At 39.9% G+C, this 14,994-nt stretch overlaps 1 protein-coding gene across 3 annotated transcripts in view; it reads right to left on the bottom strand.

Moving 5' to 3' along the window:
- prickle2b (prickle homolog 2b) overlaps positions 1–14,994 on the bottom strand; it is a 273,503-nt gene that overhangs the window by 13,622 nt on the left and 244,887 nt on the right. For all 3 annotated transcript variants that reach the window (XM_086001494.1, XM_086001495.1, XM_086001496.1), the window contains 3 exons: positions 6,936–7,049; positions 3,798–3,935; positions 425–628 (listed from right to left, as the gene is read on the bottom strand). In XM_086001494.1, the coding sequence (XP_085857620.1) occupies positions 425–628; positions 3,798–3,935; positions 6,936–7,049 (456 nt within the window). The remainder of the gene's footprint in view (positions 1–424; positions 629–3,797; positions 3,936–6,935; positions 7,050–14,994) is intronic.

Here is a 14,994-nt window from a genome sequence, read left to right as displayed (position 1 = left end):
GAAGTTTCAGTGAATGCAGCACTAAAGTTATGAAAAACAATTTGAAACCATTTTATTTCTATAAAACATGTTTCTAGATATAGCAAATGTCCAAATGTTTTTAAAAAACCAAATACAGTCCAATCTAGCAAGTGCTAAAAGTTTAGTACTGTATAACTTGTAAAAGTTTACAAGTTGAGAAACAAAATCGTTTGGACACAAAGTGGTCACTGAGTTGCCATAACTTTTGAGAAGTGGAATTCTGAGGTTGTACAGAATAGCAAAAGGCATTACATTCTCTCCTGTAATTGATAATTACAATAAATGCTAAACATGTCAATTTAATTGTATTCATGCAGTCACATTTAAGTTTAAAGTGGTCTGTTTTAATCTAACATTCTCTATTTTTGCAAATTAAAGATTGGACCTTTTTTTGCAAACTCACCTCATCACATGCTGCACATCTGGGTTTCAAACGTTCAGCATGGTGCCTCCCACAATATATCTTCCCATTTTGGTAAAAATAAATCAGATCCACCAACAGTTCATTGCACGTGGCACAGACAAAGCACCGAGGATGCCAGCAAACTCCATGGCCTGCTCGAGAGGCAAATACAGCGATGTCTCCTCCATTGATTTGTCCTCCACACTGATTTACAATTAAAAATAAAATTATGCTACATTTGACATTTAGAAAGATACCTGATAAATTTGAGCAAATAAACATAAAACACAACGGCCAGACCTGTGAATTATCACTCATTTTAGTTTAAAAAATAATCCATTTAGATGCATTTTTCTTTTAAAAATGAACACAGTTCCAATCGTTTAAATGGATTTGCAATTTGAATCATTATTTATGATCATAAACCTTACTTGTGTTTCCATGTTGCTGACAGTCTTCGTTATGGCCTTTGTCATAAATACATTGGCAACTAGAATTAATTGTGTATCATTTTTATACCAGTTAAACAGAGACCAGACATTAAGCAGAGCTCATTATCTCCTGAACATTTTTAGACTCCGAGACAAATCCGAGTAATGTCTTTGGAACTAGCCTTAGTGAGCCCATCTCCCAAGCATATTTTCAAGGCTCTATTCTACTCTTTTCCTTGCTACTGACTCTATACTTGCTCTTTAAACTTCTGAGCTAAACTTGAAATAAACACTGTACAATAAAATTTCAACTTCCAGACATTGCTCCCAGACTTATGAACAATGAGTGACAGCACAGCCCAGGGACACATATAGGTAGATGAAGAAATGTATTATCATTTGGTCAAGGGCTTCCTGCGTTGTTGGGATCAATGTCACTAATGTGATTACATAGATAGCAGGCCTCAAAGAGATTGAAAGATCACAGGAAGGCAGGGAGACTTTTTTCCTTTTCTTAATAAGGACATAATGCCAGAGGATACAAAAAACATGAAGAGAACCCAAAGGGAGTTATACATATGGCGGTTAAATGATATATTACCTTCCATAGGTATGGTTCTCCTAATTATTAACAGAAATTGAATCTCCACATACAAATAGGATTATCTATCATCCCACAGGGGTGGGGGGGCTAGAACTTAGGCAATTTGATCAGGAGTCATTTCCCCACTCTCATATTCAACACCTTGTTCTTTGCCATCATTTTAACTCTTTGATTGGAGACAACAAAATTAAGAATCAAAAATATGGTGAAAGCCATGAAATATTCACAGGAAGCAGGTAGTTTAAAGCAGAACGGGACATCAGAAGGAGGCTGGGGGGGAGTTTTGTATAGAGATTGAACTTCTTTCAAAGATTGAGGTGGGTTGAAGAAATCTACATCTTCAGGCCAGCCTGGAACATTGCAATTTTGATACACTTATCCTGAGCTGATGGGCCAAGGCAATAATGCTTGGCCTATGGATAGCCTCAAGAGGAGCCCTCCAAATGTTGGTCCATTCAATAAGAAAGAAATAATATACAAATAAATACAAGATTGAGAAAAGACTATGGGGGCGATTTTCTCAGCCCCGAGGAGGCGGGTCTACCAGGAAAATGGCAGAGTTTGGGGGCAGGTAGCAAACCCGCCCCCAAGCCATCTTCCCAGGAGGTGGGTTGCCATCCCATGCCGGGTCCAGTCTCCTTGGAGGAGGGAAGGGATTAAAGCCTATTAACTGCCTGTTCACAGGTAGTTAACAGGCAGAAAATAGGATTATCCCATTTTTTCCCTCAAGTGCGGGCTTTCCAACGGCTCCAAAACCCGCTAGCTCAGTGAGGCGAGTAGGGGGTCTGTGGGGTGCAAGTGTGGTGTGAAGGTGAGTGATGGGTGCAAGAGTGTAGAGGTGAGTATCTGAGGTAAGTCCCAAGTGTTTTTAAAAGTGTACTTACTTTTGTTTCTTCCTGCAGGCTTCAGTTGGTTTCTATACGGAGAGTCTCGCACCTCCGTGTTGCAGATGAGAGATGTCCGTTGCATTCTCATACGCAAACATACATCTCATTTTTGTAAAAGAAAGAAGGTTGATGAGGTCTTGTATGAAGACCTCATCAAACTGTAAAGATTGTCACTGTTTGACAGCTTCAGAGCTGTCAAATGATGACAATTCATCTGTCAAAAATTTGACAGATGACACATCATATGTTGACATGCTCTGCAACTGGATTTCCCTTAATTGGCCTGCTAAGCCCGCTGGGCGGGCTTAACAAGGTCAATTAAGGGAAAATAGCGTGGGTTGGCCACAACTTGATGGAGGCGGGACTGAAACCAGACAAGCAGCAGTCCCACCTCCAACATGCCTCCATTTCACAAAATCACCCCCTTCTTGGCCCAGCAGGCTAAATGACCCTTTCACAGACAGTGTTCAAGGTGCTCGATCATGGATTCTACTCAATCTCTTTAACCGCTCGAGGAAAAGTTCTGCAAAGTTTCTCCTGTGATTTAGAGAAACATGTGTTCAAGGCCGATTTGACTGCAGATGGTAAGCTTAAGTGTGGACCTTTAAAGTCAGTTTTACTGCTAATTTAAAATCCTGGGGTTTTCGGCTGTTTTTCAGTTTTAGCATAAAAAAACCACAAGAAAACCAGGGGTAAAAGGAGCCCAAAAAACTGGGTAAATGCAAAGAAAATCATTTTTCATTTTGAGCATCAATAAATCTCAAGAAGCAAGCAAAAGCCTAAGAAAGCACTCACAGTTCCTAGATTGTAGTGTTTACAAATATTTTCTTTTAAGGTATTTGTCCCTACTTAGATCCCCTCATGCACTGATTAACTTTTCCCTCGGTCACACCTCTGATGGTGACCTCAAGGCACACTTTACTGAAAAGACTGTTTCCAAATATATTTGCATTCTTTCAAATGAATATATACCATATATATGTATCTCATGTGATATCCCACATGGTATTAAAATTACAAATTTAAATGCAGTGCATTAGATTGCCAAGGTTCAGTGGGATGCAGTTGCAGTCCATCATGCTGCCGAGTTTCTGATCTTAGTGACATTGCTGTAAGGAAGTACTGAGCAGAGACAAGCGATATGGAAAATTGTTTCTGGTTGATTCACAGTGCTAGTGGAACTGTACCCTAGTCAACAGTAAATGCCTTTGGGATGGAAGGGAAGAAAAGAACCAAAAAGTTATGATGCTGCCAAAAGTTATGATTAAAAGGTTAAAAATTAGTATATATTTTTAAAAAAAGGAAATTTTCTTAGAATTACACAGCACAAAACAGGCCATTTGGTCTCCTCCCACTGTACTTTTTAAAAATAGAAAGATGAAACCCTATCAGTTACTATTTCAATATTAGAGCTTTCTAAGCATGAGCTTTACTAAAATATAAATGCTTACCTGTTCACAAATTGCACCAGTCATGGTTATTGGGAAAGGTCTAACAGTGCCTCTTCCCAAATTTTCCCTTTTTCTTTGAGTACTGAAAAGTCGCAGTTCTTTCTTTTCTTCTTCGTCAAGTGAATTGCAGTACCGAACCTGACAGTAGACCAGATGATAATCGTAGCAAAGTTAGAAAGCAACATTGTGCTCAGTCATAAAACGCTTCTTAATTCAATCTAGTCTGCTGCATCACTTCAGAACAAGACCAGAAGGAGCAGTGCACTGAAATGATGCATGAAATTAGAGGAGGAAAAACAGACCTACTTAAGCCAGTTCACTGTCCATCTTTCTCTGTGAACGGACCACAAAGAGACATGATCAGTGGTAACGGAGGAATTCACAGCCCCGACCATTTAGCTGTCCTGACCAGATGGCAAGTGGTCTTTCTTAAATGTTTTTTTAAAAATTAGGTGTTGAAACGAAAACAAGATTTCCAATACTTTTTAGGAGCGAGATAATTTAGGTTACTGTGCTTTTTAAAATAATTTTATGCTGAAGGCATGATAAACCAAAGAATTCAAAATAATAAAGGATAATGATATAGTTTATCAGTCATGAAGCTTTGAAGGAGCTCTATTCGGTGCTGTAGCCAAATCTGCAACCAAACTCCACAGCATGGAGCGCTTTTTTATTGGAACAGAGAGGGAGAATGCACTTAGGAGAGAGGAAGAATTTGAGCAATCAGTGAGACTAAGTAAGCCCCCCAAAACACCCTGCCAGACTTAGCCACATTGACAAACGAACCCAGTCACCAGATCCTTGGGCAGCAGAGATTGTTTATGTATGTACGCCTGTAAATACCATGTGGATTATGCTAGGCTGAAATTATAAAAATCGGGGTGGTGGGGTTGCTGAACTCTATTAACTTATAAGGATGTATATGATATTCTGTGAAGAAAGTTGTATCTGAAGAAAGTTGAGAGCTTAACCTACAAAGTTAACTTGGGGCAAGGTTACCAAGTCGGTTTTTCAACATCACTGCATGGTTCTTCATATATTATACCATAGCCAAAGAGATTTTACCAGCACTGTTTAAAATCAGTTTTCCTAACAACTCCTTAACATATTGACAGAATAATGAATGACATTCAGAGCAAGCAAACTATAGAAATATGCAACTATTTTATCTTTGACATGGTTTTTAAAAAAATAATTTAGACGTATAGATGTCAACCCCCAAATTTCCTGCACTGGGTGGGTGTAATTTGGTAATTGGACCTTTGTGGGGCCAGGGATTTGGGCTGTGCGTGATGCTTGCTGAGCTTCTGCCCCAGAAGTGCCCCGTCATAAATCTCATTGAATTTCAGGGAGAACTGAAGAAGTGTGCACCCTCCCTGTAATTTGCAGCCACATGCAAATTACGGAGTTAGGGCGAGATGACGTCACCCAACCTAAATTCTGCGACTTCCAACTTCCCATCTGCCCACAAGAATGTGCACCACTATTTCAAGGGTGCAATTTGCCAGGGCCTGCTCATCAGGATGGAAGTAGTTGATTGAAAGGAAATGCTGAACTGTGTGTGCATACTTTTGACCATATCTTGGATTCATTGCAGGCACTGGGGAAAATAAATCACTGTAGTGTTCAGGAAACCTCCCCCTACATTCTGCATTACCCTTGGAAAACATTGTTTTTAAAGAGAATTAGTGAACTAGTATTTGAAGGCTACACAATGGGCTTCCTAATGGGATGCCCACTCTACATGATAAACATGCTAGAGGAAGAGGGGCAGCAGGGGGCAATAAGGGGAGCTATATTAATCAGAGGAGAGCCTGAACAACCGAACACTACCCATCCAGCAGGATCTATGGTCCCAGGCCCACTATCTGAGACCTTTCACAGGAGCTCTGTCTCAGGAGGCTGGCTTCAGTCATGAAGCTTTGGAGGAGCTCTATTCCTTGCTGTTTTACATGCACTCCTCCATAAGGTAGGTCACCAGTTCTCTCTTTGCCAAGGCAGCTCAGTTTATACAATTTGATAGTTTTCTCAAAGATGACTGAGGGCATTTTAATATTTTACATAATTGCAAAATTCCTCACGGTTGTGGGGGCTATTGATTTAACCCACGAGGATTACATGCCTCAAATGTAAACCCCATAATTATATGACATGCAAAAGCTTCCACTCCCTAAATATGCAGCTCATTTGTGACAGTAGGCACTGCTTCCTGCACAAGAATTCACGATATGCTGGGAACTGTCATAATACTTTTATATTTTGTCAGTCCAGTGTCCCAGCTCTATTTCAACAGCAAGATAGTTGCTGGCTGACGAGGGATACTTGTTACTGACATAGTTCATGATGCCACTTTGTAGGACCACCAGTGTTGCATAGAAGCTCTATTATGAAACACACAGAAAGACAACGATAAGAAGTGAGCAGCCATTGGAATACTCAAAGGAAGGTTCTGGTAATTGGATAGGTCGGGGGGGGGAGAAGAGGCTTGCAGTAGCACCCAGCAGTCTCGCAAATAGAGGTAGCATGCTCTGTGCTTCATAACTAACAGTAGCTGTCCCTAGAATTTGTGATGCAATCAACCTCCTAGAATTTCAATTGGCATAAGTGCAACCGAGCCGCACTTAAGATGCCGTATAGGGGACCAAAGAATTTCAAAGCACAATACAGGAAACTTTGGTTTATCCGGAGGTTAACTGTCCGGAATGCTCGAGCCACCGGCAAAAATCAGGAGCCGTTTAGTTCGTTTTTTTTTCTTTTCGTTGCTTTTTTTTCCACCAGTCAGGCTCTGCAAGGTCTCGCTGAAGCTGTTGCTATGCTACAGAGATGCTTGCAAGGTACGGCCGACTGTTTAGAAGCTGTTGCTAAGCAACAGGGTTTGTTGCCAGATATGGAGCTCAAAATCTCCGTATGTTTCAACATTAGCGCTGGTTTGTCCGGCAGTTTTGATGGGACGGCAACAGCTCGGTCCCGTCAGTGCCGGATAGCACAAAGTTTCCTGTACTGTAGTTTAAATACACATAGGTTGGATGCAAATATTTTTCAAATACAGATTACAATGTCCTTCATTTAAAGCTTTTTATGTTATTTCCCAGTGTACTGGACAGCATGCATACACCAGACTATATATATTACAATTACCTCATTGTCATGTGGTGGTAGTTGATGTAACAGCTGCTTAATTCTATACTTCTCTCCAGGGCTGTTAACATATGGAACCTTATCTTCTGGGAGACAGTTGTAGTATTGGTGAACCTGTACATGGCAGTATGGTTATAGTTAGAAGCAATTCTTAGCTTCATTCTTAGCTTCATTCTTATCATTCTAGCAGAATAAAAATAAAAATGTCATCTGAAAATAGGAATATATTTAAGTTTAAAAATAAAATAAATCAGATAATAATGGCAGAAAATGATGGAAAGTCACAGTAGGTCTGTCAGTATCTGAAAAGAGAGAAGATCGGTCTGAAACAGAATATTAACTTGCCTTCTCTCATTGCAAAAGCTTGAATGCCTAATGTGTATTTCCAGCATTTTCTGTTTTTATTTCTAGTTTCCAGCATTTGCAATTTTTCTCTTTATCTCAGATAATAATGGCTTTGCTCTATAATACAATCTTTGCAAACCCTTTTTCCCTCCTTCACTCTAGGTCTCCTGATTGTTACACAGCGTGTGACTAATCTTATAGTCATCCAGCTCAAAAGGACAAGGTGCACACTTAGATTTAAAAAAAAAATCTTTGTCGCAATTTCTTTTTTGGTGAGGGGGGGGGAGCGGCTGTCATTTGGAAGAGCTAGTTACTTTAGTAAGTGATATATTTCACTTGCCACTACTATATACTTTGTTACTATTCTCAAAATATTGAATGGCGAGTATATTATTTTATGGTTTATTACACTATAACAATGTGATCTGTTTGAACATTTCCAGGATCTGATTATCACAGGCACCTATTTCTTGACAGATATGTGCCATCAGTACAAATGACCTCTCCCCCTACTGAGGTCGAACTGTACCTCCACTGAAATACTGAATGCCCAGCTGAGACTGGGAAAGGATAAAACAAAGCCATGTTATACCCTGTGTGGCACAGAAAGCATTTTTAGTTCCTGGTAATAAAAGTGATAAAGAAACACTCACTTTTCCCTGTGGATATGGTTGACTGTGGGATTCAAGACAGAGTAGATCTTTGTTTGCAAAATAAGGATTATCCCTTCAATAAGTAGCCTCTCCAGTTTAATTGCTGCTTTACAAACATTTCTTAACCGTCTGATTATTATAAGGTTATCATAATTCCTACCCATAATTTCTTGTGTTCTCTCCGGTTTGAATTTAAAAGATGCAGATAAATGGAAATATAAATGAGAACATGAAGCATACCCCCAACAATATCCTTTAACTGGAAAAAAGAAAAGCAGCTCCATTTATTCTAGTCCACAGAGAGTTTAACTGAAAACTGCAGGCATGGTTGTAATGTGTAATTGTTCTCCTCCTGACACTGGCTATAATTAAATCAAGCTGCGCTATACAAGGTAGCAATGTTTCTCCAACTGACATTTGCTATGATTAAAGATGACGCACATTACAAGGCTTCCATTTACCACTCTTTGAAAGTGTTTACATAACCAATGTTAAATCTGAAGTTACGCCTTATATGATTTATTGAGATTTTCACCAACAGGTGACATTGGGATTATTATAAAGACGTACAAATACCTTGTAAATTATACTTATTCCTGTTTGACCTAGATCCACTTAAGTCTACAGTTTGCCTTCTGTGTCCCTAGGGTTTTTGACTTGACACTCTTGGACTATGCAGCAATCATAAGCAATATCATGGCATTGTGAAGAAAATGGTTGCCAAACAGGGAAGCAAAGTGCAGTAATAGGCAATTCCAGAGTCAGGGGAATGGGCAGAGGATTTTAGAGCAACGTTCAAGAATCCTGAATGGTGTGTTCAAGATGTGGCAATTGGTATATTGTAGATCAGGTGCAAAAGATTTGAGAGAACACAGCAGAACAGCTAGATTGTGTAATTCAGGTTGGAACCAATGATATAAGAAAGAACAGAGTTGGAGTCCTGTAAAAGGGACGATCAGGAATGAGGAGATAAGAGCACTCATTTCAAGATTACTTTAGGTGCCATGCACTTGTCAGTACAGAGAGAGAGAGATAAATGTGTGGCTGGAGAGATGGTGCAAGAGCAAAGGGTTCAGATTCCAGGGATATTGGAGCAAAAATGACCCGTACGGATGGATGGACGGACTTCCCTGAACAGGGCTGGAACCAATGTCCTCACCAGGAGAGTAACTACTGCTGTTCAGTAAGTATTATATTAATATTGCAAGGCATAGAGAAAAAAAAAGGAACTTGCATTCATATAGCCCTTTTCACGACCTCTGGATGATGTACTTTTGAAATGTAGTCATTATTGTAACGTAGGAAACACGGCAGCAGAAAGAACAAGACGAGGAAGGAGAGAGGAAAGCAAAAACGCCAAAAAGAGGAGTCGGGAAGAAAAAATAGGAAAATAATAAAGAGTGACCAGAGGAAGAAGGGATATAAAGACTAAGATTGCCAAACAGACAGAAGCAGGTCTGAGTTGTATGTGAATACATAAGGTATTTGGAATAAATTTGGTGACTGGGGGTACTGACATGTTCGGGATTTTACATCGAAAATCAGTTGGATTTTTAAAAAGCATATGATATCCAGACAAGTAAGCTAAAAGGCAGTGATGACAAGGTGCCAATGAGCTAGCTGCGATGTTGGCGACTGTAAATATGCAAGTTATTAACCTGCCCTGGAAATAAATAAAAACACCTCATATCCATTGTATTGCAAAGCCCTTGATCTTTTTTTGGCTGTGAACAATACGATGGAAGCTGGAGCACAAGCTGACAAAGAGGCTTGTTCATACAGGAAGGCTTCAAGAGCAGTCAGAATTTTTAAGGGAAAGCTTGCAAGGCTTTTGCTGAGGCAAAGAGGTTAGAAATGCTGGAGGATAGCTAGATGTCATTTTGTTTAAGGCCATTAAGATGACCCACTAATATGGGCTAGTCTGGTGTCTTTTTTATTTTGTATTATGGGAACACCATCACCTGCAAGTTACATCCCATTCTGACTTGGAAATATATCGCTGTTCCTTCATCGTCGTTGGGTCAAAATCCTGGAACTCCCTCCCTAATAGCGCTGTGAGAGTACCTTCACCATAAGGACTGCGGTTCACCACCACCTTCTCAAGGGCAGTTAGGGATGGGCAATAAATGCTGGCCTTGCCAGTGACGCCCACATCCCAGGAACAAATATTAAAAAATTACGCAAAGATAAATTGTATGGATTGAATTATGGGAGTCTGGTCATAATGGCTATTCTGTATGTTTACCTTACTGTGAAACAAATAGCTTAATGACTTGTATCTGGCTTTGTCTCACCAAGCAGTTGATTGGACCCCCCTTGGGAGAGATTGAAGAAATAAATCTACAAAAGCCACGAATGTAGTTCAGGTCACAAGAGGGTACTATTATTAAATCCTAGGTCCTACTACTGTACAAGTAGATATATGGCAGTGTGAATCAACTCTCACAAAGACAAGATGTTCAGAAGACTAACGCCACTGATGCGGAGAAGGTATTGATGGCAGATGCAAATTTGTAACAGGCACATACTGCTGAGGCAGGTACAATATAATTGCATTAGCAGAGAAGGGGTTTACTCGAGTAAGGCTGGGAGCGTAATCCAGAGCTTGGACTAATAATCCAGTGGAAGAGATCAAATCTCAACAGGGCAACTTGAGATTTGAACTGAGTTTAAAAAATCTGGAAATAAAAAGCCGCCATCAGTAAAAGCGACCATGAAGCTATTGGATTGTCGTTAAAACCCAACCAGTTCACTAATGTCCTTTAGGGAAAGGAATCTGCTGCCCTTACCCGGTCTGGCCTATATGTGACTCCAGTTCCACACCAACATGGCTGACTCTTGACTGTAAGGCACACAGTTGTATTAAATCAAAGCAACTAGGGATGAGCAATAAATGCCAACCTTGCCAGTGACCCCCAGAGAATGAATAAGAGCATTCCTGGTTACAAAATATTTAGGAGGGAGAATATGGGGAAAAAGGAGGGGTGACAATATTAATCGGAATATATTAACTAGAATATAAGGATTATTACTGATGATGCAAAAGCTGAGTTTATTTTGCTAGAGTTAAAGAATAAGAAGGGAAACTGTAATTCAGTTGGGAGTTATAGACCACTGAACAGTGGAAATGATACTTGTAAAGGGCAAGGTGTGTGTGAATAGAGTCCTTGGAAGAAATAATGAAGTGCATTCATAAAGGAAATTTAATGAACGTTCTGTATATGGATTTCAAAAGGCATTTGATAAATTGCCACATACAAGAGGCCTTGATATAATTAAGGCATCTGGCCTTAAAAGGGACACTGTATGGATAGGAAGTTAGCTAACAACAGAAAACAATATTAAAGCATAAAAATATATTTATATATGTTTGTATTTCCCATAGTACAAAGGTAATAATTAGTAATGATGCAATAGTCCAGATGACAAATCCAAACTGATAATACTGGCTATGAATTAAAATAGTTAAGTCATAGAACAATGAAATCTAAAAGCTAAAAACAAAAGACTTATTCAATATTAAATACCAAAACTGATTATATACAACCTGATAAATGCATAGTTGAATAACATGTGACTACATATCCATATCTGCACCTTTTGTGGTTAGGGCGAAAAAGAGAAAATTAAATATTCATAAAACTATATCATACATTGAGACAATGCTTAATTTCTTCAAACCTGTTCAGGGATGCATAGTTAAAATCAAATGTTAGCTCTCGGTTTGTGGTTGTGACTTCTTAGTGGACATGTGCCCTTCTCCCCCAGATCCCTCAGTGTTTTTTCTCCCGTTTTCATAGGTTTAAGCTGTTTTGCTCTGCAGCCAACTAGATACCAATTCCTGAAGGCTTTTCTGGCAGCTTACTTAGTCGGAATGAGCAAAATTCCCTGCTTTACACGACTCCTTCTCTCACCAAAGAAACTACTTCTGACCATTCTGTCTTATTTATACTTTAAAAGAAATCTGATTCAATACATGGGATCTTATAAAATTTAATAAAGTCATTCCTTAGCTCCTTTGCTTTTGTTACTTTTACACAAATCCAAGTAGACAGAACTGCCATTACATTTTACTCTCAATATAAGAGAGACTTTTAATATACTGAAAGTGATTATGTTTTCGAGCAACGTTTAAAGTAGCATTAACATAGCTATTGATGTAACACAGAAGCATCTCCAGAAAATAATGAGAAAACTCTGGGATATTCCAAAGAAAGTTTCAATGATAGAAATTATCTTTGACATAATCATTTAGTATTTGACATACTCATGTTGATTTACATGTGGGTAAAATGAAATAAATTATCAGGGGTCTAGAGTTGATAGTCCATTTGTCCAGACTGATATCACATTGAAAACAAATTAGTACTTAATTCTCAATAGATATAATTTTAGTCATCAAAATCAGCTGATTGGCTAACACGTAGTTGGGATTAAAGTTCATATATTCCCCAAGTCTGCTGTAAAAGAAGAATTTCTATATTTAAATGAAGTGAGCTGTACTAGCTAATGTTGATGATGACAGTAGAAAGTGGTCACATTATACAGAATGGCAGGTTCACTCATTTTAATTTTATTCTAGTTGCCTGGTGAAAAACAGAACATGGATGAAAAGAGGTGGGCAGGCAGGGAAAATTCAGAGAATGACTCCACGTCCGTCATTAACATGAACCTCTTGCTTAACAATGGCATAAGCAGAATCCTGGTAACGATTAATCTTCCTACTCTATTAAGAGAGGAATGATGTATGATATGAGAAGTGGCAGGGAATTTGGGGAGGCAGAACAGTGACGATGGATATCGGCTTTGTCCAAAGCTTTACATTATTTTGCCTTTTAAGAGTTGGTAGCAAGAAAGTATAGGCCCCGATATTAGCTCAGGGATGGGGAAGGAGCTGTTCTGAGGTCAGGAAACCCGGAGGAATGGGTTCCCTCAGGTCCTTCTGATTTTAATGGCAGGATTGGATTAACATATTTTGTCTCCATTTCCCGGCTGCAGCCAGCCAAATTGAGAGGCAGGCTGGCTATTGGATGGGTAGGCCTTCGGCACCAGGCCACAGCCAGGGAGCGGAGCAGGGGAATCGGAAGGGTTGGTGTCAGGGGAGATGGGAAGGCTTGGTGGTGGAGGAGGAGATCGGAGGCCTCGGAGTGGAGATCGGAAGGCTTGGTGGTGGAGGAGATTGGAGGCCTTGGGGGGAGGGTGAATGAGTCGGAAGGGGGAAGATCGGAAGTGTCGGGGGAAAGGGTGGTGGATGAAGCATATAAATTGGATCCAGTAGACAAGTGGGAATGGCACTTACCTTTTGGATCCAGCAGTCCTCGCCTCGCTTTAGCTGCTGGGTTTCCCCAAGGCCTGGGAAACCTGGCCGGCCAGGTTTAAATTTAAAATGGTGGTTAATTCTGAGGCACACAACCTCATTATAATATTTAAATGACCTACCTGCCTCCTGTGAGCAGGCTGCTTGCCCACCCTGCCCTGCCTCCATTAAAATTGGGAGTGGGTGGGTTAGAGCCAGGTTTCAGATTTTCTTTACATTTGTACAAACATTTGGGGGTTAAAATTCCCCCCATAGTGTCTATGTTTAAGAAGGGGGATCAATTTGACCCAGATAACTAAAGGCCCATTAACCGCACGTCAATACCAGGCATTATTATAGAAATTAAACTAAGTAGGTTGAAGAAGCAGCTGCATAGCAATAGATTTGAGCACATTACAAACAGAACAGAACAGATAGTGATATAGTTTATTTAGAATTCCAGAAGGCCTTTGAGGAAGTCCAACATGCAAGACATGAATAAAGTAAAATTGATGGAAGTCCAGGTATAACATGGGGATAAGAAATTAGATTTAAAAATATTAAAGAGAGTACTTGTAAGAGGTGGAGAGGTGCCGAGTGGAGTTTAGAGGGGCTTAATCCTTGGACCATTGTTATTTCTTAGCTACTTATTCTTATCAGGTATCTACAAAAATATCCTGGGTAGAGAAACCACCAATTACAAGCCTGTTAAACTTCGAGGTGACTTTAAAATCAGTACAGGAGGATACAGTCAAGGTTTTGCAGAGAATTTAGATGCATTATCATAATTTTATTGGGTTATTACACAATATATTTTCTCAGGTTCAACGCCACTGGCCACTCCTGTAAGCCGAGGGTGTCTCTTCGTGCCCAATATCAAGGCAAATTATAACAAGACCCAGGGATCCTACCGGACAACTCTTACTCTGTATACCGGCTACTGGAAAGTATAACGTGCCACTACTTGAAAGCAGACTGAGTATTCACTCTTACCAGACTGGGACACAGACTATGAACCAACAAATGGTTTTATTTACATAAGACAGATGAATGAATGGTAAACATTGTAACACAGTGAAATGCAAATAATAAAGATGCCACTTTCTTTCTATTTGAACAGATGTATTATATATTAAGTACTGCGCCCAGTTTGGTCCCCTCACATGGTGGATGATATAGTGGTCTTCGAAAAGGTTCAGAGGCGAGCTATGACAATGATTCCTTGCTTACAGAACTGTAGTTACTCAGATGGGTTTAACGAGCTGGATTAATTTACTCTAATGCAACACAGACTTAGAGGCAACCTGATAGAAGTTTACAAAATAATGAAAGGGCTGGATAGCATGCCTATTGATGGATTATTCCAGTTTGACAGACTGGGGAGGACCAGGGAACATGAGTTAAACTAAGCAAAAGTAGGAATAGGCTGGATGTTGGGCAGTTCTTCTTTTCCCAGCAAGTAGTGAGCCTCTGGAATGTATTGCTGGCTGATGCGGTAGATGCCTTCAAATGGGAGCTGGACCAGTTCTTGACTGGGGCCAAGATCGCATCATGTGGAAGGTAAGTGGATTAACAGATAACACATGGTCCATCTGAGCTCCTGGACTGGTTTCAATAATCTTAGGGGGTTGGAGAGAAAATTTCAAGAGTATTTTTTCCCTTATTAGCCCTGGATTTTACACTTTTTTTTGCCTCTCTAAAGAGATTACCTGGCCTGGGTGGGGAGCGGGAGGTGCAATGGCAGGGGTAGGAAGTGTCTAGTCAT

The sequence above is a fragment of the Somniosus microcephalus genome, chromosome 11 (genome assembly GCF_052327205.1).
Source record: "Somniosus microcephalus isolate GS21.2 chromosome 11, FLI_Smic_1.0, whole genome shotgun sequence".
Taxonomy (NCBI): Eukaryota; Metazoa; Chordata; class Chondrichthyes; order Squaliformes; family Somniosidae; genus Somniosus; species Somniosus microcephalus.
This window is presented reverse-complemented; position numbering and strand designations above follow the sequence as displayed.